We start from the raw sequence: 20,569 nt of genomic DNA on the forward strand, positions 1-20,569 counted from the left end.
CTCCCTACATCCATTAAAGCAGTCAAGTCACTCACTGAGACTCTTCTCAGGTGACTCAGGTTATGTCAGGTTGACATTGAAGGAGTACAAATGCAAGTAGGACAAAGTCTGTGCCATTGTCATATTCCATGGCCTCTGACTGCAGAGGCGTCCATTGCACCAGCTATAACCCACAGCCCTACTGGAGGCGGGGTTGGTCTTATTGGAGCTTAGAGGAAGCATAGGTGTCTGGGCTTCTGCCTGTAGGATGTCTCCAAGAAGAACGAGCGCAGTGCTCTGAATGAAGTCCATTTGGTCGTGATGAGACTCCTGAGTGTCTTCATGTCCCGTACCAAGTCTGGATCCAAATCTTCCATCTGTGAGGTATTTGTGCTTTGAGCTTATGGGTTTGAGGCAAAGTAAGATAGTGGAATGGTTAGCGCAGGGTTGAGGACAGTGGTGATAGTCCTATTAGAATAAGACCATTGCAAACTAGGGAAGTACCAATCTGTCTTGTCTTGAGGTACGAACTTCTCAATTTTTTGGAATCCCTGCCAAGCCCAGGTCCTTACCAACCCTCCAATGGAAGGGTTAAAGAAGGGGCTTGGAGGTTCCACTGTTGAAAAGCAAGGGCCTGTACTGCAAAGCACAGAGTAGCTAAGAGGATCTCCAGTGTCTGTTGCTATAAGGTATGGTAATAGAGTAGAGAAGAAAGCCAGTGTGTGGGGGGAAATGAGATTAGCACAAAGCAGAGACGGTGGAAATCGGGGTTGAACTGCATCCAATCTTAATGAGCTTATGAGCTGTGGGGTTTGCTGGGACTTCCAAGGCTCTCCTAATGGTCTTATGTACAGTAGCTTTGCTCCTTCCTGCTTCTTATGCATGCAGTCACCCACCATCTCCCTTGGAGAGTAGTTTTCTGGAAGAGCCCCTACTGGGAGGGTGAGGTTGTCAAGAAGGACCTAGAGTGGAACTCTTGTGTCTCTCTTTCAAATGAACTTCTGCTCTCTTTGCTTCAGGGGAAGGAGAAAGCTTTGCCTCCCTGGCACAGAGGTATAGAAAGGTCAGCTTAAGAGCTAGTATTTATTTTCTCTTAGATACAGTTGCAAAGAGCTGGCGAGAGTGACATAGCCAGCTGAGAAACTCCCATGTCTGTCAGGGCTGTGCCTAAGACAGCAGTGTGGTGAGTGTGTTGCTGGTCTGACTCAGTCCAGTGTTTACAACTCGGCCTTGCCTGCTCTGTGTGTTTTCTCCCTCAGTCCTCTTCCCTCATCTCCAGTGCCACGGCAGCAGCCCTGCTGAGCTCAGGGGCTGTGGACTATTGCCTCCATGTGCTCAAGTCTCTGCTGGACTACTGGAGGAGCCAGCAGAGTGATGAGGAGCCTGTGGCCGCCAGCCAGCTGCTGAAACCACACACGACTTCATCTCCGCCAGATATGAGCCCATTCTTTCTCCGCCAGTATGTGAAGGTGAGGCCTCTCTGGTCGGAGACAGCTCTCGGCTCTCCTCAGAGCTGTGTGCTCTGCTTTTGATAAGTAAAGCTAGGAAGACTAGCGCTAGGAGCCACACAGGACATGGGTTCTAATCTTATTGTGGCCTAATAGATGGCCACTTCTCCCAGCTAGCTCTGGGGGGGTGGGGTTTCTCATTCCTGCCTCTGTTGTCAGCCTGAGGAAGCAAGTGTGGTCAGTCACTTCCTCTCACAGGAAACTTCTTGGGAAACTGAGAGTGTACATGAGACAAGGCGACAGCAGCAGGAGTCACTTGTCCTCCAAACGTCTCCAGAAGCTTGTGAGCATGCTGGGTAGATGAGCCCAGGGAAAAGAAGATCTCCTGCAATCTAACCTACTAGTCAGGGCGCAGGGCAAGATCCTAAGCAGTCTCAGTAGGCCTCAGCTACTGTACCCAGGGAATTAGTGTGAAATCTTAGCTGCTCCACAGGGTCATGAGCACTGCCAGCTTAAGACTTACAAAGGTATTGGCACAGGGCCTGGCATACACCGGTATGTCATCAGTGGTGGTGGTTGGTACCCTTTACTCTTTTTTTTTTTTTTTTTTTTTTTTTTGAGACAGGGTTTCTCTGTATAGCCCTGGATATCCTGGAACTCACTTTGTAGACCAGGCTGACCTCGAACTCAGAAATCCATCTGCTTCTGCCTCTGCCTCCGGAGTGCTGGGAATAAAGGCGTGCGCCACCACCGCCCGGCAATTAATTAATTAATTAAAATTTTCCCCCTTTACTCTTAATTGAGTCAGTTAGTGGAGCCAGGAGGGTAGACCAGCTACCTACTCTGAATGGTCGGCGGTATAACATGTCATGGTTGACTGATTGACTGATTGATTGATTGATTGCATGTCTGTACATCTGGTTCCCATGGAGGTCAGAAGAGGGTGTTAGATCTGTTGGGACTGTGGAGTTACCGATGGTTATAATCTGCCACATAGGTGATGGGAATTGAGCATACACCCTCTGGAAGAGCAGCCAGTGTTGTAGTCACTGAGGAGACGGCTCAGCGGTTAAGAACACTGGATCTTAGCCTGTCCCCATTCCCAGCGCCCTGTCAGGCTGCTCACAGGCACCAGTACCCCCAGCTTACAGGGAGCCAGCACCCTCTCTGGCCTCTGTAGGCACCCAAATACATATGACATTTACACAGACACAAAGTTTTTTAAGAAAAAAAACTTTAATTGGGAACTGCAGAGATGACTTAGTAGCTAAAAACACTTGTTACTCTTGAAGATGACCTGTGTTCAGTTCCCAGCACACATATGATGGCTCACACCCATCTGCAACCCTATTGCAGGGGACTCACAGGCATATAGATTGTGCACATATATGCATGCATGTACACAAGACATTCATGCAATAGGGTAAAATAAAACTAAAAGCATAAAACATTGTATTATTATTGAAAAAATGTTTATATGGGTGTGCATATGTACACCCCTGCATTCTCTCTCTGTCTCTCTTTCTCTTTCTCCCCCTCTCTCTCCTTGTGTGTGTGGGTGGGGAGTTCAGAGGACTCCTTTTGAAAGTCAGTTTTTCTTCCACCATGTTGATCCCAGGGATCAAACTCAGGCCATGAAGCTAAGTGTATCTGTTGAGCCGTCTTGTTGCCCAACTCTTTTAAGGGCCATATGCTCCATCTCTTGTTATTCTTGCATGTCCCAAGAAACCTGGGCTCTTCCTTTGAGTGAATTTTAGCTCCAGCTTTGAAAGGACTCATAAGGCTTAGTAATTGACTAGTTTGTTTCCTGGTTGTGGTCAGGGAAGACTGGTGAGCCTGGGTCCTTATGAAGATGTTCTTCCTCAGGGCCATGCCGCTGATGTCTTTGAAGCCTATACCCAGCTGCTCACAGAGATGGTACTGAGGCTTCCCTACCAAATCAAGAAGATCGCAGACACCAGCTCTCGGATTCCTCCTCCTGTCTTTGATCACTCCTGGTTCTACTTCCTCTCTGAGGTAAGCGAGGCTCTGTCCTACTCAGTGTCATCACAGAGCTCCGCATGCCCTCAGGTCCTGTTCGTGTCCCTTTGGAGTGTATTGTGTAGTGACACTGGGGTTTGTGTATCAGAGCAGCTGTTGGCTCTTGTTTCTGTGCCTATGTAATGTCCCTATAGGGTTGTCAGCCATTTAGTCTTTCAGTTCAGTCAGGAAGATAGAACACTGCTTCCCTTCCCACACTGGTCAGTGAGAAGACTGGTGCCTGATAGTTCCTGAGAAACAAGCAGATAAGGGAGCACGGTGGCCACACAGAGACATCCACCAGCAGCCTAGCAGGACAAGGGGCCTAGCATCGTGGTCACAGCTCTCTGGAAGTACTATGCCTGGTGCCTTGGAGCTCTCAGGAGACGCATTGTAGACATGGGTGTGAAGGGAAGCTGCTAAGGAGAGCCCTCTCTAGCTCTTTGAGTGGCTATTGCTGGGTCTTGGGCATTGTGAGGGCCTGAGCCAGCCCATGCCTCCTGCCTTCAGCTTCCCTCGAGGGCATGTAGTAGCAGACAGTAAGAAGAAAGGTACCAGCACCAAGAGGCAGTAGAGGTTGCCCAGTTCTAGCCAAGCCTCACAGGAGAGGATAGTGAATGGTTTGGAGTGAAGACAATAGTTTAACCAGCACAGTAACTCAATATCAGCTCTGGGAAGGAAGGCTGAGTGCCTGTTCCTAGCTCCTTAGCTGAAGAGTAGAGTTAGATGGATGTTTCACCCTGGGCTGAGGTGAAGACCAGCAGCCTCCTTGTAGATTCCTAACTGCTTGAGAAGAGGAACATGAATATTTGATTGTCCCCTAGTTACATTTTTTTCTTTCTGTGTTACTCCCTCCTGGTCCCTTTAAGGAATTTTCAAGTTCCTCAGAGGCCAGTATGGCTGGGAGTTGACCCACTTGGCTGTTGGTATCCATGTGTGCCGCACCCACAGATCTAACCAACTGATCAAACATACAACAGCAGTAAAAACTACTCCTGTGCTGAATGTCTGAGTGTTTCTCCCAGTGTTCCTGCACAGCACAATAAGTCACTTATAAAGCGATTACACCATAGTATGTGTTGGGGAAAATCTAGAGATGATTTAATGCTCGAAGGGTGTGCATAGGGCATCTACAAGTACATTGTCCTCTTACATAGGGAGCAGCATCTGAAGCCTGTGGAATCCACCCCTACCAGTTCCCTGGGGACGAATGTGACTTACACTCTCTGAAAGTTTTTAGTAACAGTTTGTTAAATACAAACAGACAAAACCCCCAAACCAACCAGGGTGCTGTAGCTGCGGGTGGTAGTTACAATCCCTGAATATTAACTGTGTTGTTTAATCCCTCCAGTACCTAATGATCCAGCAGACCCCTTTTGTCCGCCGCCAAGTTCGAAAACTTCTGCTCTTCATCTGTGGATCAAAGGAGAAGTACCGACAGCTCCGAGACCTGCACACCCTGGACTCCCATGTGCGTGGGATCAAGAAGCTGCTGGAGGAGCAGGGCATCTTCCTCCGGGCCAGTGTGGTCACAGCCAGTTCCGGCTCCGCTTTGCAGTATGACACGCTCATCAGCCTGGTACGAGGGTTGCGATGATTGGGCCAGGGGCAGGCATGTGATAAGGCTCGGCCAAGGAGGTACTAGCACAGGGCAGTGCAGGGTTTGTAAATGTTTCAGAGAATGCTGTGTCTGGGGGTCAAGCACCAGGTAAATCGCTGGCTCTGAGATGTGGAACTTAGAGCTCCTTACCTGTGAAGTGGGTCAGTTGAACATCTTACCAGGGTTCATTTGTTATACATAGGATCCACCTAAGATCGGTACACTTTGGACTTTGTCCTTAAGCACTAAAGCTTGAGTATAAGCATGTTCTGCTGCCTACATTGAGAGTAAATGGAGTGTTTCACATTTAGGTGTCTCATCTTTGATGTTAAGGACAGCCTAGCTTGCTCATTTAGTGTCCTTGTTCTTATAGTGAAGAAAGAGAAGTAGGTTGTGGCTTCTGGGTGCATGGCCTTCCCTGGCCTTAGTAAGTAGCCTGCAGCTTTCCAGAAAACTGAAGGCAGGATGTTGGGGGCAGGGAGGGCAGGGGTAGTGGGGTGGGTGGGAGCAGACAGGGCCATTGTGTTTAAGCTGCAGGTGAGTGTGGGTCCCGTTCCCAGGTCCACCAGCCAACTCGGAGGACACCTGCCTCACATTGAAGACCAGGGTTACTTTGTGGTCTCAAGCCAGGCCTGACACACAGCAGCCTGTACTGTTTCTCCGTATCGCTCACCTGTGATTGGCTCCTGTTTCAGATGGAGCATCTGAAGGCCTGTGCAGAGATTGCTGCCCAGCGAACCATCAACTGGCAGAAGTTCTGCATCAAAGATGACTGTAAGCGGTCCTCCCTGGGTTGCCACTGTGATGTCTGTGGAGAGCTGTCTGCATTAAGCTGTGAACTGGGCACTGGAGATACAGTTGCTAACAGAACACAAGCCAGAACTTCACTGATGAGGGTTGCTTGTCAAAACTTGGGCACAGGAGTACAGAGCAGGACTTCCAGACTGTAGCAGTAAAGTCACACAGAACAGGACTGTAGAACTCGTTTACTTGAGGCCTAGGGGCTGGATCCCCACAGTGTGGTCACCCCATGCCTTTGTGATCACTCCATGGCTCTCATTGAGCAGAGAGAACTGGGAGAGAGAGCCTCGTCCCATCCCAGCCGCACGCTGTAGTTCAGGCATTCCAGAGCTGACTCCACTTCTCTCCTCACAGCTGTCCTGTACTTCCTCCTGCAAGTGAGTTTCCTGGTAGATGAGGGCGTGTCCCCCGTGCTGCTGCAGCTGCTCTCCTGTGCTCTGTGCGGCAGCAAAGTGCTCGCAGCCCTGGCGGCCTCCACAGGGTCTTCCAGTGTGGCTTCCTCCTCAGCCCCTCCTGCAGCCAGTTCTGGACAAGCCACAACTCAGTCCAAATCTTCCACTAAAAAGAGCAAGAAAGAAGAAAAGGAAAAAGAGAAAGAGGGTGAGGTCCTATGCTAGGTGCTCAGCCGTGAGTGCGTCGTATCATTGCAGGTGCTGAAAGGTTGTACCCAAGTGTGTCCAGTGCTCTTCACTGTCTCCTGATCACATTTCCAGTCCTGGTGAAAGGAGGGGATACCATCCACTGTGACTTTCTGTGATAGAGGCAGGAAGGGCCAGGGTGCACTGAACATATGCAGTACTGCCTAGTCCACGACTACACTGAGGGCTGAGCAGCCCTTCCTTCCCCTTCGCTTTCTCTACTTCTCATGGTCCTCGAAGACCTGAGGCAGATGGTCAGAGGTGAAACAAACACTGAGTTAGCCATCTCTGAGGAGGACAGGGCAGCTCTCACTATTCAGGCCTGCTGTAGCTGTTGGCTCAGTGCCAGGCTTACTGTCCTGTCGGTGGTGGTGGTGATGGTGAGGCTGTACATGGGCCAGCTGTGGCCAAACCATTTGTGCCCCAAACAACTGGAAATTGGCAGATTCCAACCACTTAGAAGATACTTTTAGAACAGGTGGATTTCCTTCCTATCCACCGGGTTATAAGACACCAGGCCCTTGGGTGAGTCGGTCCCTACTCGGGTGTTGCAGGTGAGAGCTCTGGTAGCCAGGAGGACCAGCTGTGCACAGCTCTCGTGAACCAGCTGAACAGATTTGCAGACAAGGAAACTCTGATCCAGTTTCTGCGCTGTTTCCTGTTGGAGTCCAACTCGTCCTCAGTGCGCTGGCAGGCCCACTGCCTGACACTGCACATCTACAGGTGGGCCAGGGCTACCTCTGGGGCTGGGAGCTCTGAGTTCTGCTCAAATGCTCATGGTCACATACCAATATCTGTGCTGATCTCAAGCCCCCGAGGTCTCTTTGTTGAACTATTGGCTCTGTAGCTACTAAGCTCATGCTCTTGGTGGGACAGTTTCCACTCAGAAGGGTATGGTCAGGAGCTCCTAAAATGACAGTTGGCTAAAGAAAGCTCGCCTCTGCTCTGGAGTAAGATGGGGTGCCAACAGTAAATTGATGGTATTCCATCTGCTGGGGAGCCACAGGACCCTGAGCCATGACTGCATGGGAGAAGACAGTGCAGTCACAGTTTCAGACCTTAGTGATGTCTCTCTCACTCATTACTGCCTGCTAACCTGAGCTGCCATTTACCTACAGAAATTCCAACAAGGCTCAGCAGGAGCTCTTGCTAGATCTCATGTGGTCCATCTGGCCGGAATTGCCAGCTTACGGCCGGAAGGCTGCCCAATTTGTGGACCTACTGGGCTATTTCTCCCTGAAAACTGCACAGACAGAGAAGAAGGTAAAAGAGAAGCCCCTACCCCCACTCCCCATCCCGTGTGGAGTCTTTTGAGTAAAGAACATTATGGTGGTCATCTCTACACATGAAATCTCTCTTGACTCTATCTAGTGTTGGTAACATTGTGTGACATAGTGTTTCAGCATTGTTACTTACTGTTGAATACAGTTTGCCTGTCTTCAGTCTAAATGTAGCATAGATGCACAGCAAGTGGCTGGCAGAGATGTGGGCCACATGGGGAAGAAAGGTGTCTGGCCCAGCTTGGGAAGGAAGTACTGCTCACTAAGCTAGGAGGCCTGCTTGGGAGCCAAGAATATGCTAGGTAACCACTGCTGATTCTCCCTAAAAGGGAGACAAAGGCTGCCTAGTGTCCAGGGATTGTGGGTGCTTGTGAAGAAGGTAGACTCTGTTAGTGAATTGGGAGTTAGGACCAGCAGCTGGAAAGACAGAAGCAAGTCTTCCAATAGGATGGATGGATGGATGGATGGATATAGGGGTACATGCCATGGTGTGTGTGCATGTGGAGATCAGAGGAGAGCTTGCTGGAGTCATTTCTCTCCTACCACGTGGGCCTGAGTATCAAATTCCGGTCACTAGGTTTAGTGGCAACACCTCTATCCCAGAGGCATCTTGCGAGCTCAGGACTCGGGTTTTAGCCGATTTCCCTGAATTGTGTTTCAGTTGAAGGAGTATTCCCAGAAGGCCGTGGAGATCCTGAGGACTCAGAACCACATCCTCACCAATCACCCCAACTCCAACATCTACAAGTGAGCGGCGGGGTTGCCTCCTGGGGTGTGAGGAGCGGTCGCGCTTTCTGGGGTAGTCGTTTGCTCTCTGGTTGTGTATGATGGAGTGCTCATGAATTCATGACACTTAGGTGTCACCCAGCCAGTTGGCCTGAAGCTTTCTCTGGTGGAGCCAAGGACTTCGGGCTCTAGCAGTTAAACAGATGTGATTGCCAAGTGCAGAGTGGTGACCAGAGGCTGTGGGAGGGCTGATCTCAAACCTTAACCTGACCAGATAAAGCAAGTCCACACACGTCTTCCTCTTCTATTTGAAGAAAAAGGGCTCCTGTGTGCGCGCTTGTGATATTTAGGGGCTTGCATGCGGTGCATACATGTGGAGGTCAAGGGTCAGCCCTCTGGAGTCAGTTCCCCCTTTTCCCCTTTCTGTGGGTCCCAGGGATTGAACTCAGATGACCACACTTGCTCAGCAAGCCCCTTCTCCCATCTTGTTGGCCTGGGGGCAGGGAAATGTTTAAATGAGGACATTGCTTAAGTTTGTGGTTTATCATGTGCATTTGTGTACAGCATGTGGAAGCCCCGGGCTCTTAGATAAGTTCCATCTTCCCTTATGTGATGAGGCAGGGCCTCCCAGGTGAACCCAGCACTCGCTGATGTGTTGCCAGTGTGCTTTAGCTCCTCGGTCTCTGCTCAAGTGCTGGATTGTAGAGGAGGTGCCGTGTACATCCAACTTTGATGTTGGACCTAGGGATCTAACTCATGCCTACATGGCAAGTGTCCATTGACCCATCTCCCCGGCTCCTTAAGTAGTGAGTTTTAGAAAACAACTTTAAGTATTATTTGTATAGCTTAAGAATTATGTATTTTAAGCATAATTTAGGAACCTTTTTAAAATAGTACATTTAATTATGACCCTTCTGAGTGAGGTTTTAATTCCTTTCTGGATTTGTACAGCAGCAGGAAGTAGGGGTCGCCTGAGCTGATTACTTGGCCTTTCTTCCTGTGCCTACCATGGCTGTCTGAGCTGTAGTCCTTCCCTACGCCCACAGGGACATAGGGGTTGGAAGGGAGTGGGAGGTGGCTCTGGCATAGTCGTAGAAGGAGACGTTGCTGATACTGAACCTGCTTTTCTCCCCAGCACCTTGTCTGGCTTAGTGGAGTTTGACGGCTATTACCTAGAGAGCGACCCCTGCCTGGTGTGTAACAACCCTGAGGTGCCGTTTTGTGTAAGTAGTATTTTAAGCAGGGCAGTCCTGAGGTTTTCAGGTAGTTGCTGCCTGGCACTGTGGATTCTTGCCCACCTCAGTGGGTACCTTGAGTAGAAACTTCCTCTGTGGTGGAGAGGAGGTTATGTTGATGAATGGTGAAGAATGGAGATGGACAATACTCATTGTGTTGTTTTGTGTTTTGTACTTAGTATATCAAGCTGTCTTCCATTAAAGTGGACACACGGTACACCACCACCCAGCAGGTTGTAAAGCTCATTGGCAGTCACACCATCAGCAAGGTGACAGTGAAAATTGGGGACCTGAAGCGAACCAAGATGGTGCGGACGATCAACCTGTACTACAACAACCGAACTGTGCAGGCCATCGTGGAGCTGAAAAATAAGTACGGACTTTGCAGGTGTCCCCTAGTACAGCTGTGCCCTGCAGGATGCAGACAGGCACACCCAAAGGCTGTATCCTCTCAGTCACAATAATGTTGGCATAGGGACAGCAGTGAGGCTCTTAACAGCAAAGAAGGGTCAAGAAAGGTTCCTGCCCAGGGTGGGGGCATTGAAGAGGGGCTGCAGGTTCTCTTGCCTTGTGGAAAGTAGCTGGCATCTGGGGAAAGGCAGCCGTGGATCTTCTCACAGAGAGCAAGTATTCCTTTGTATTCTCTCCACTGCATTTTCTTCCATTTCTGCATGTGCCTGCCCTCCCTGTCTGTCCCCAGGATGTTGTAGGCCTGGCTGTATTATGTTGATTCCCCAGGGACCAAGCAGTTTGTGAGAGTCTCAGGTGTTAGTGCTGAGCAGAGGTAGTTGTGACGGGCCTGTTAAGGCTCAAGCACTGCTACGCCACAGAAGGAGCAGGCAGCTGGCAGTAACCAGTGACTCGGGTCTCTGCCTAAAGTCTGCTCCTGGAGAAGTAGTTAGCCTTAAAGAGCTGCTGCCTGTCAGGATAGACTTTCTCCCCAGAGGCATTCGGTTGGTTTTCTGTATTGCTGAGTAAGCACAGCTACTGGTTGAGTGGATCTGCTCCAGCTCTACCTAGCCCTGTGACCTTAAAGTGCGTCTTTTCAGTTCCTGTGATGGAAAATAGAAGTTCCTGCCCTCAGGGTCTTCTCTAAGAATTCAAGTAATCAGTTTTTTTGTGAAGAGCTAGGAGCAGGGCCTCGGCCTTGTGAGTGCTTGATTGATACAGCGGAGCTCCTGATTCCTGGTTATGAGCAGCCTGTGCCGTTCCGCCTGCCTGCTCACATAGCAAGACCCCTCTCCGTTGTTGTCTCTTGGCAACACTCATGTTTCCTTCAGAGACAGCCATCAGGATGAGCAGTCTGCTGGCCACCTTCTCGGACTTTATATGGCTCGCTTTGGGAGTCTTCCTTGATGGAAATGCTGCTGTTTCTCTAGAATCTCAATTTATCATAACAATTTAAAGAGTTTCTGTGTCTTTTTATATGTTTGTTAAGATTGTGGTATAATTGTATCATTTTCCCCCTCCCTTTCCTCCCTCTCACTCCTCCCATGTAACCCCCTCCTCATTCAAATTCATGGCCTCGTTTTCTTTAATTGTTGTTACACGTCCATGTGTGCAGGCTTACATATTCCTGACATATAAATGCAGCTCATTTAGTCTATGTAGTGTTCCTTGTGATTTCAGGCCTACCACTTGATACTGGACAGTAGTGTGCTCTTCCCTGGAGAAGACTGTTCCTCCTGCTCTCAGCATCCTTAGTTGTCTGTTGTTCTTGTCTATAGATGAAGCCTTGCGTTTTCCCAGTCACATTAGCAGGTTTATTGCTCCTGTCTTACTCAGGCCCTGTTTAGGCGGCAGTGTTGGTAAAGCTATATGCGTGTAGCTTCTCTGACTTGCCTAAAGGACAGAGTCTCACAGTAAGCTTCGCTTCCTCTTCCTCTGGCTGGTAGGATTCTTGTGCACGTTGTGTTATGGGCGTCCAGTTGGACTGGGCTCTCGGCAGTTGGGTCAGGTGTGGTTTTTTGTACTGGTCTCTGTTGCAATGAGAAGTTTCTTTGATGGTGGGATGAGGACTCACTGACCTGGCTAGACCCTGGAGAAGTGGCTGCCTATCCCCCTACCTTTTTTTTTCTTTTTTGCTTTTCAGAGGAAACCATACGGGAATTTTTTTTTTCTTTGAATAGTCACTTAATTGCCTTAGGAGACTAGGCAGGGTGGCCCATCTCCCACCACCAGTCCGTCATCACCAAGGGTCACATGGGAGGCTTTTCTCTTTAGCTTTTCTTGTCTCTCCTAGGCCAGCTCGCTGGCACAAAGCCAAGAAAGTCCAGCTGACGCCTGGACAGACAGAAGTCAAGATTGACCTGCCTCTGCCCATCGTGGCCTCTAACCTGATGATCGAGTTTGCAGACTTCTATGAGAACTACCAGGCCTCCACAGAGACCCTTCAATGTCCTCGCTGCAGTGCCTCTGTCCCCGCCAACCCAGGCGTCTGTGGCAACTGTGGAGAGAATGTATACCAGTGTCACAAGTGCAGGTGACTTGTCCTACAGGCCTGGGCAAGCATGGTCTGTATTCTCTTCTGTAGCAGTCTCAGGATGGGCACGTCCCTGGCTGGTGCCCTGTGCTTTAGGGGATTATGGAATTGTACAGGGGTCTGTAGCGGGGAGAAGTGGGGAGGGGGAGGAGGAGGAGGAAGAGGAAGAAGAGGGGGAGGAGGAGGAAAAGGAAGAGGAGGAGGAGGAGGAAGTGGATGTGTGCACGAGTTTGCTCTACTTACTGGGCTGCTCTTACCCTCTCATGTGTTGATTGTTATCCCTTCAGTAATTCCTGCCATTCCCAGAGTGGGCATAGCCTCTCCTCCTTCTCACCCTAACCCTTTGTTCCCACTGACCTGGGCACTTTGGTTATTCAGGTCCATCAACTATGATGAAAAGGATCCCTTCCTCTGCAATGCTTGTGGCTTCTGTAAATACGCCCGCTTTGACTTCATGCTTTACGCTAAGCCTTGCTGCGCAGTGGATCCCATCGAGAACGAAGAAGATCGGAAGAAGGTAAGCCTCCATCAAGCCCACCATTGCTTGGCTCTGAACTTTGGAGGAGAGATGTGTGGTGAACTGAGCCTTCAGCTCCCAGTTAATGAGCCTCAGAGAAAAGTGGCAAACATGGGCCTGGCTTTTGGGTAGAGCCTACGGTGACCAAAGATGTGCTAGGCTCAAGCATAGGAATTAGAGAAGCATTGTTGGTGCCAAATGAGCACCGTAAGGAGCAGCTCAGTTAGGATTAAGAAGGACAGAAGGAGCTGGTGACATGTACTCCTTTGTCCCATGGTCAGCCTCAGTAGAGAAAGGGGGTGCCTGTTTAGGGTGACAGGTAGACGGAAGGACAAAATTTCTCACAGCACTTGTGCTGTTTTGTGTCTGTGTGATCTGCCCTGAGTCGCTTGTCAGCACTGAATTGTTTGAATCCAGTTCGTATACATTGCATATTTCTTTTAAGGGTTGTTCTGAAGGACAGTATGGAACTGTGTGCCTGCTCTACATGGGGAACATGTCTCATAGGTGACAGGCAGTTAAAGCCGTGGAGGGAAAATCAAGCTGCAAAGTCTTGCCTCCTTCAAGTGCCTGTCTTTTTGGTGTAGGCCGTTTCCAACATCAACACACTTCTGGACAAAGCTGACCGCGTGTACCATCAGCTCATGGGACATCGGCCCCAGTTGGAGAACCTGCTCTGCAAAGTGAATGAAGCAGCTCCAGAAAAGCCACAGGTGCTCCCAGGCCAGAGGGTATTGGGTCAAGAGTGGAAGGCTGCCCTTAGTGAGGTCATCCCTAGGGTGGAAGTCTGACACTTGGCCCCTTGGGATTGCAGGAAGACTCAGGAACAGCGGGAGGCATCAGCTCCACTTCAGCCAGTGTGAATCGCTACATCCTGCAGCTGGCTCAAGAGTATTGTGGAGACTGTAAGAACTCGTTCGATGAGCTCTCCAAAATCATCCAGGTAGGCAACCCTCGCCCCATCCCGGCTCCCTGTCCATCCCAGTGGGCCCCACTGGCCCTGCAGCTGCACCAGTGGCTCCTCCCACCCTCAGGTGATGGCCACTTGTCAGATCTCTTTGCAGTCAGAAACAGCATAATGGAGGTGGGATGAATGTTAGTAGACAACAAATCTTTGCTTAATAGAGGGATTCCAGGTCTTTAAAAACAATGCTAAGACTCTGCTCCCTCTTCTCGGATGCCGTGTTTACAGGCTGGAGGTTTAGAGCACCTCAGCTGCAGGCAGCCATGTTTTCCTTGACTGTTTTGTGGCTAGGATGGTGTCTATGGGTAGGATGCTGACCGGCAGCAGAGGACCCATCCCAGAAGAGCAGCCAGCAGCCCCGCCCACTCAGTTGCAGATGACCTTTGCTCAGAGATCTGATTTCCTAACCCTTGAAAGAAGTGTTGCCAGGTAGTGGTGGCGCACGCCTTTAATCCCAGCACTTGGGAGGCAGAGGCAGGCGGATTTCTGAGTTCGAGACCAGCCTGGTCTACAGAGTGAATTCCAGGACAACCAGTGCTACACAGAGAAACCCTGTCTCAAAAACTAACTAACTAACTAACTAGATAAATAAATAAATAAATAAATAAATAAATAAATAAAAGTGTTAAAGTGTTTGCGGCAAGCGAGGAGTTTGCGCTTGGGATTATTCTGATTTCTGGTTCTGCCCTTGCTCTTGATCAAGCCAGTCATTCAAAGCGCCAGTTCCCTCCTGTTACATGAGGATAAAAGAAATAAGTGGTAGGGTTATTGAGAAGAATAAATTGTATCATATACATTTCTCATGTATTTATTTATTTACTTATTTTTAATTTGCCAATTTCCTTGTTTCTATTCTTAGAAAGTTTTTGCTTCACGCAAAGAGCTGTTGGAATATGATCTACAGCAAAGAGAAGCAGCCACCAAGTCATCCCGGACGTCCGTCCAGCCCACATTTACTGCCAGCCAGTACCGTGCTTTGTCTGTCTTAGGCTGTGGCCACACCTCCTCCACCAAGTGCTATGGCTGTGCCTCAGCTGTCACAGAGCATTGTATCACACTACTGAGGGCCCTGGCCACCAATCCAGCCCTGCGGCACATCCTCGTCTCCCAGGGCCTCATCCGAGAGCTCTTCGATTACAACCTCCGCCGTGGCGCTGCAGCCATTCGAGAGGAGGTCCGCCAGCTCATGTGCCTCCTCACCAGGTCAGAGCTTCTTCCTTGCCACTACAGTGGGTGGGAGCAGTGACGGTGCCCGCACCAGCAGGGGCAGGGTTGAGCCAAGTGGTTGGCTGGCTTACCCCAGAGGGTGGGAGGGAGATGGGAGGCAGGTAGCTGTGGGAAGCACTGCTGTCAGTTCCTGTGAGTGGTTCTGGTCAGAAAGGACTAGCTCAGCATCTGCCATTGGGCAAAACATTGTGCCTCGGACAAAAGACTCATCCGAAAAGTTCCAGTAATAATAAATACCTTAAAGACATGGAGTGACCATGGTCATATTTCAGTAATTGGGGGCTGGAGAGATGGCTCCAGCTAGAGTAGATGTATTGCATTTACAGAGAGCAGCTGGAATTCATCACCCAGACACACCCACATTGGGTGGTTCGCAGTTATCTTTAACTCCAGTTCCAGGGGCTCCAGCATCCTCTCCTGGCCTTCTTGGACATTATACATATGCTGCAGAAACTCTTACACAGTTATGCGTGTGTGTGTGTGTCTGTGTGTGTGTGTGTGTGTGTGTAGTTAAAAACAAAATACTTTAAATTTAAGTAAATAACCTTAAGTACTGTTGAGTACTTAAGGAATTTTATACCCAGTTTTGTGTAAACTGCTTATTATGTGGCATAACATCTGGACCATCTTAGGTGCTGGATACCTTTCACGAGCTGTGCTGTGTCCTCCCATTGAACATGTCCTGAACACGAAGCACTGTGAACATGCAGTGTCTTATGTTCTAGATGGGGAAGGTTGCAATAAATAATGACAGATACTTTGGAAAATAAGGTTACTCAGCCAGAACAGGGCTGGTGGTCGGGTATAGGATGGCTTCTCTGAGGTGGTCCATGAGCACAGGCTTTCTTGAAGGCTGCAGGTGAAGAAGCTACTGGAGAGGCTGAGATGGGCATGTGCCCAGATGCTAAGTAGATAGGCCTGCAAAGCTGGAGGGGGCATGAAGAGGGGGAAGGAGTGGTTAGAACCTGGAACAGAGCAGGTCCTAGGGGCTTGGATGCCATTTGAGGGTGCATTTTGTTATTAGGAAGGTGCATAGCTGGGAAGTGAGGTTGTGTGCAAAAAGTGACATGGGGCCCTGAGTGTGACACTGAGTGTGGACTCAGTCAGCAGCTTCTGGGGCCCTGCTGCCTGCAGTGTGGACCCCCGTGTTGATGCTTTTAACTTCCTTCTGTCCCTGTCTCTCAGAAAGGGGACTGTAGTATTTTCCTCTCATTGGAGACCCCTTAAAGATGTAGTTTACTCCTGGGAAGAAGGTAGAAAAGTCTAAGCCTATAGTTGGAAAGAAGAGCCTTGTAGCTTTCATTGTGACTAACAGGGACTCCTGCTTTGCCTCCTTAGAGACAACGCAGAGGCCACCCAGCAAATGAACGACCTGATCATTGGCAAAGTCTCCACTGCACTGAAGGGCCACTGGGCTAATCCTGACCTGGTAAGCAGACCAGCTCCTGTCTGACCTCTCCCTCAAGGTCCTTCTCTAGGCCATGTTGGAGACCAAGGTGGGAGAGAGCAGCCTGCTTGCAGAGTTCGTGTCCCAACTAAAACTTGTAGGATAGGGTCTCCCATGTCTCTTTGTCCTATAGGACACCCATGACTGGAGATTTTAGTAGGGCTCCTATAATGAGAGTTTACCCTGGTCCCTAGACTCATTAAGACCCCACTGATTGTCCTCGTTCTGCTGGCTTTCCAGGCTAGCAGCCTTCAGTACGAGATGCTGCTGCTGACAGATTCCATCTCCAAGGAGGACAGCTGCTGGGAGCTCCGCTTACGATGTGGTGAGCTTGGGGCCATCTGCCGGGCACTTTTCAGAAACACAAAGGTGCAATCCCGGTACCCGGGCAAGAGGTGGGAGCCCCTGGGCAGCCTGCTGAGGCAGGTGGCTCGCATGTACTGACTGTGACTCCTGTCCATCCAGCACTCAGCCTTTTCCTCATGGCTGTGAACATCAAAACGCCAGTGGTTGTTGAGAATATCACACTCATGTGTCTGCGGATCTTACAGAAGCTGATTAAACCACCTGCCCCAACCAGCAAGAAGAACAAGGTGCTGTGACATTGACGGGGTGGCAGGGACAGTGGGGCTGGGAGAGATACATGGCCTCTGAGTGCTGGGCTCTGCTTCCTCAAAGTCAGCTCTCACTGACTGAGGTGAGGTGAGCACCAGACTTTACTTTAGTGTAGCACCAGTCTGCTTTAGTACGGCAGAGGTAGGTTGGGATTTGGGGGACGTGTGAAATAATATAAACTCAACAGCATAGAAGCCTAGAGCAGAGTGAGGGCTTTGAAGCTGAAACAGACGGCCTGTGACTCCCACAGGCATCGCGCCCTTCCCCACGCCTGCACATGCTCTGCACACATGCATAGGTGGACATCCAGGGTACTAACACAGGCTTGCCGTCAAATACGGCTCCCCTGGTTACTGACCCTGAAGACATGGGCAAGCTAATTATGTTCCTCCGTTCCCTCATCTCTTAGATACAAAGCAGTGCCCACCTGGAGTGTTACTTAAAACAAATGACATTAAACTCCTTAGATCTAAAGATGCCTGACTTAGTGTCTAGGACAGGACTTTGTGTGGTCTCAGTGTGCAAGTTGCTCAGTGAGTCTTTACTAAAGCTCCACTTTGATTCTCAAGTAAATGTAGCCACATGTTTGTGGCTGTCGAAAGGAAGCCAGCACTTCCAAGTCAGTGGCTCAGCCCTCAGGTGGGTGCAGATAGCAAGAGCCCCTATTGGGCCATCAAAACTGCATGGTGTTTTTTACGTCACTCCTGGAGTGTCAGTGCCATCCCACTGCTGGCAAACTCTCACCTTGTGCTGCTCCCTCATCCAGGATGTCCCCGTGGAGGCCCTCACCACGGTGAAACCGTACTGCAATGAGATCCATGCCCAGGCTCAGCTGTGGCTCAAGAGAGATCCCAAGGCATCATATGAAGCCTGGAAGAAGTGCCTGCCTATCCGAGGTGTGCCTCTTCCCTCCTGCCACTCCCAGCAGCCTCTGTTTCCCCCGGGCCTTCACACTTACCCCTGCCTTCCGCCTTTGCCTTGCAGGGGTGGATGGCAATGGGAAATCCCCCAGCAAGTCAGAGCTCCACCGTCTCTACTTGACCGAGAAGTACGTGTGGAGGTGGAAACAGTTCCTGAGCCGGCGGGGGAAGAGGACCACCCCACTTGACCTCAAGCTGGGCCACAACAACTGGCTGCGGCAGGTGCGGCCTCTCACGGGTCCCTTGCGAGTGCCTTCTGCCTTCCATGCTTTGCTCTGCTTTCCATCTACTGTTGGTCACTTCCCTTCACCAACAGGGACAGGTCACAATAGAACTGTCCTCTGCTCTCTGACATCCCACCCTGTTCCCTCAAACGAGCAAACCAGAGCATGGCATAGAGCCAGGGGCGAAGTGTTAGCTGGTGCTGTGGCCCTTCCCTTTGCCTGGACACATTTCCAGAATTCTGGATGGATAGAAGTCATCTCATAATGTGGGCCTAGAAAGACAGCCCTATTTCCTCTCCTGTGTCTGGCAGGTACTCTTTACCCCAGCAACACAGGCAGCACGGCAGGCAGCCTGTACCATCGTGGAAGCTCTTGCTACTGTCCCCAGCCGCAAGCAGCAGGTCCTTGACCTCCTCACCAGGTACCTTGTGGGGTGGGTGGGGACAGTGGCTGGCATAGTTGAATGCCTTTCCCTTGCTCTGGGGTGAATGAATACACAGGTCAGGGCTGGGAGGCACCCCAGGTGTGGTATTACAACCATCCCAACCCGGCCGGCCACAGAAGCCAGCGCTTTAGGGTATTAGTGGTAAAGCAGCAGTGGGTGTTTGTTGAGCGCCTCTGAGCACAGACGTAATTGTCACTCATTGTCCTCCGCAGTCCTCAGGCAGTGAGCACGGAGTCACAGATGCTCAGAGGCTTGGCAGCCATTCCCTGAAGTGTTGTGAATCCTTTCAGCGAGGGAAGTGTGGGGTTTCTCAGATGGCCTCCGTCCACCTGTAGGAGGAGGAGGAGGAGGAGGAGAGGCTGAACAATAGATACAAAGGAGGGAGCTCCTGGCTCTCGGGCCTTGCTTTCTAAGGGTGTCCGTCTCCGTCCGTCCGCTGCAGTTACCTGGACGAGCTCAGCGTTGCGGGGGAGTGTGCTGCAGAGTACCTGGCTCTCTACCAGAAGCTCATCGCCTCGTGCCACTGGAAGGTCTACCTAGCTGCGCGTGGAGTCCTGCCCTACGTGGGCAACCTCATCACCAAGGTGACCTGCCCCTCCCCACTTCTCTACTCTTATCGGTTCTTACTTGCTGAGAAGACGCACTTGTGGGGATTAATTAGTTCCAGACTTTACTGTAACAGGATGGCTGTGGCAGTCTGTTGAGGGTATCTGAGCTGTTTTGGGCTAAACAGTCTCCAGCAATACTTGAGCCTCTTTAGCCTCTTGGAAAGGCATTTTTTAAGTATTAGAATGAATGTGTGGCTTTTGTGCCCCTCCACTGGGGGCTGCATCCTGGAATGGCGGCGGAGGCGGCCCTATCACACTGCTTGTTGTTCTGTTTAGGAAATCGCCCGCCTGCTGGCCTTGGAGGAGGCCACACTGAGCACAGACCTGCAGCAGGGATATGCCCTCAAGAGTCTCACAGGTAGAGAGCCACCCAGCCCTTCCCTCGGGTGTCTCAGGGATGCTTGAGGCCTGAGCCTCTGCTCTTGGGGCCAGTCGACTTCTCCCTCTGGGACTTTTCTCCTACTAGATAGGTCTGCACTTTTGAGCTCTTCACTGCCAGCCATTTGGCTCATTCGGCATCTCCTTACTTTTTGATTTTCTTGTTTCTTTGGATAGCACCGGCCTTCTGTGTTCTCCTGCAGATCTTACGGCAGTTTTTCCTGTCCCCGCAGGCCTTCTCTCCTCCTTTGTAGAGGTGGAATCCATTAAGAGGCATTTTAAGAGCCGCTTAGTGGGCACTGTGCTGAATGGGTACCTGTGCTTGCGGAAGCTAGTGCTGCAGAGGACCAAGCTCATCGACGAGACCCAGGACATGCTGCTGGAGATGCTGGAGGACATGACCACAGGTAACCCCATCGGGAGGCTTGGAGCTGGGGAGATAGATGCGCATAAATGTCATTCCCTAGTACCACGGCCCCAGACGGTGACAGTGCTCAGGTGTGGGAGAGGAGTCTGTCTCAAGAGTGTGGTACTTAGTGTTAGTCCTAGAGCTGGGCTCAGGGGTGCTGTTCCTGTGTTGAGCTCCTAGAGAGGAAGGGGGCGGAGGTCTCGGGCTGGTGTCTCCAATCATCTGGGATGCTCTCATTGTCTCGTATCAGTGGCCTTGATGTTCTCCGTAGCTTTCCTTGTGGAGCACCACTGCTTTCATCCCGTCTCTCCTGCACCCTTCATCCTGTTAATCTGCTCTAGATTTTGTAGCCAAGAAACTTCATGTTTATGATGCATATTTGTGCCTGGTCCATCACTCTGTCACTCTAAAGTTTAAAGTTCCCAGGGCCCATTTGTGTTTTCTAGTTCCTAGATGGTGTTCTCAAATTGATATTTTATGATTTGGAGTTGTGACTTTTTTTTTTTTTTTTTGAGACAGGGTTTCTCTGTGTAGCCCTGGCTGTCCTGGAACTCACTTTGTAGACCAGGATGGCCTCGAACTCAGAAATCCGCCTGCCTCTGCCTCC

At 50.4% G+C, this 20,569-nt stretch overlaps 1 protein-coding gene across 11 annotated transcripts in view; it reads left to right on the plus strand.

The window, feature by feature from the left end:
- Positions 1-20,569, plus strand: part of Ubr4 (ubiquitin protein ligase E3 component n-recognin 4) — a 108,220-nt gene that overhangs the window by 63,754 nt on the left and 23,897 nt on the right. For all 11 annotated transcript variants that reach the window (XM_029476342.1, XM_029476344.1, XM_029476348.1 and 8 more), the window contains 25 exons: positions 247-363; positions 1,239-1,448; positions 3,294-3,443; positions 4,798-5,025; positions 5,742-5,820; positions 6,202-6,447; positions 7,040-7,208; positions 7,604-7,748; positions 8,427-8,512; positions 9,627-9,714; positions 9,906-10,099; positions 11,969-12,208; positions 12,587-12,725; positions 13,313-13,438; positions 13,540-13,668; positions 14,549-14,892; positions 16,255-16,345; positions 16,604-16,688; positions 16,829-16,956; positions 17,745-17,874; positions 17,963-18,120; positions 18,434-18,543; positions 19,010-19,151; positions 19,452-19,533; positions 19,787-19,960. In XM_029476342.1, coding sequence (XP_029332202.1) covers positions 247-363; positions 1,239-1,448; positions 3,294-3,443; positions 4,798-5,025; positions 5,742-5,820; positions 6,202-6,447; positions 7,040-7,208; positions 7,604-7,748; positions 8,427-8,512; positions 9,627-9,714; positions 9,906-10,099; positions 11,969-12,208; positions 12,587-12,725; positions 13,313-13,438; positions 13,540-13,668; positions 14,549-14,892; positions 16,255-16,345; positions 16,604-16,688; positions 16,829-16,956; positions 17,745-17,874; positions 17,963-18,120; positions 18,434-18,543; positions 19,010-19,151; positions 19,452-19,533; positions 19,787-19,960 — 3,790 coding nt within the window. The remainder of the gene's footprint in view (positions 1-246; positions 364-1,238; positions 1,449-3,293; positions 3,444-4,797; positions 5,026-5,741; positions 5,821-6,201; positions 6,448-7,039; positions 7,209-7,603; positions 7,749-8,426; positions 8,513-9,626; positions 9,715-9,905; positions 10,100-11,968; positions 12,209-12,586; positions 12,726-13,312; positions 13,439-13,539; positions 13,669-14,548; positions 14,893-16,254; positions 16,346-16,603; positions 16,689-16,828; positions 16,957-17,744; positions 17,875-17,962; positions 18,121-18,433; positions 18,544-19,009; positions 19,152-19,451; positions 19,534-19,786; positions 19,961-20,569) is intronic.

The sequence above is a fragment of the Mus caroli genome, chromosome 4 (genome assembly GCF_900094665.2).
Source record: "Mus caroli chromosome 4, CAROLI_EIJ_v1.1, whole genome shotgun sequence".
NCBI lineage: Eukaryota > Metazoa > Chordata > Mammalia > Rodentia > Muridae > Mus > Mus caroli.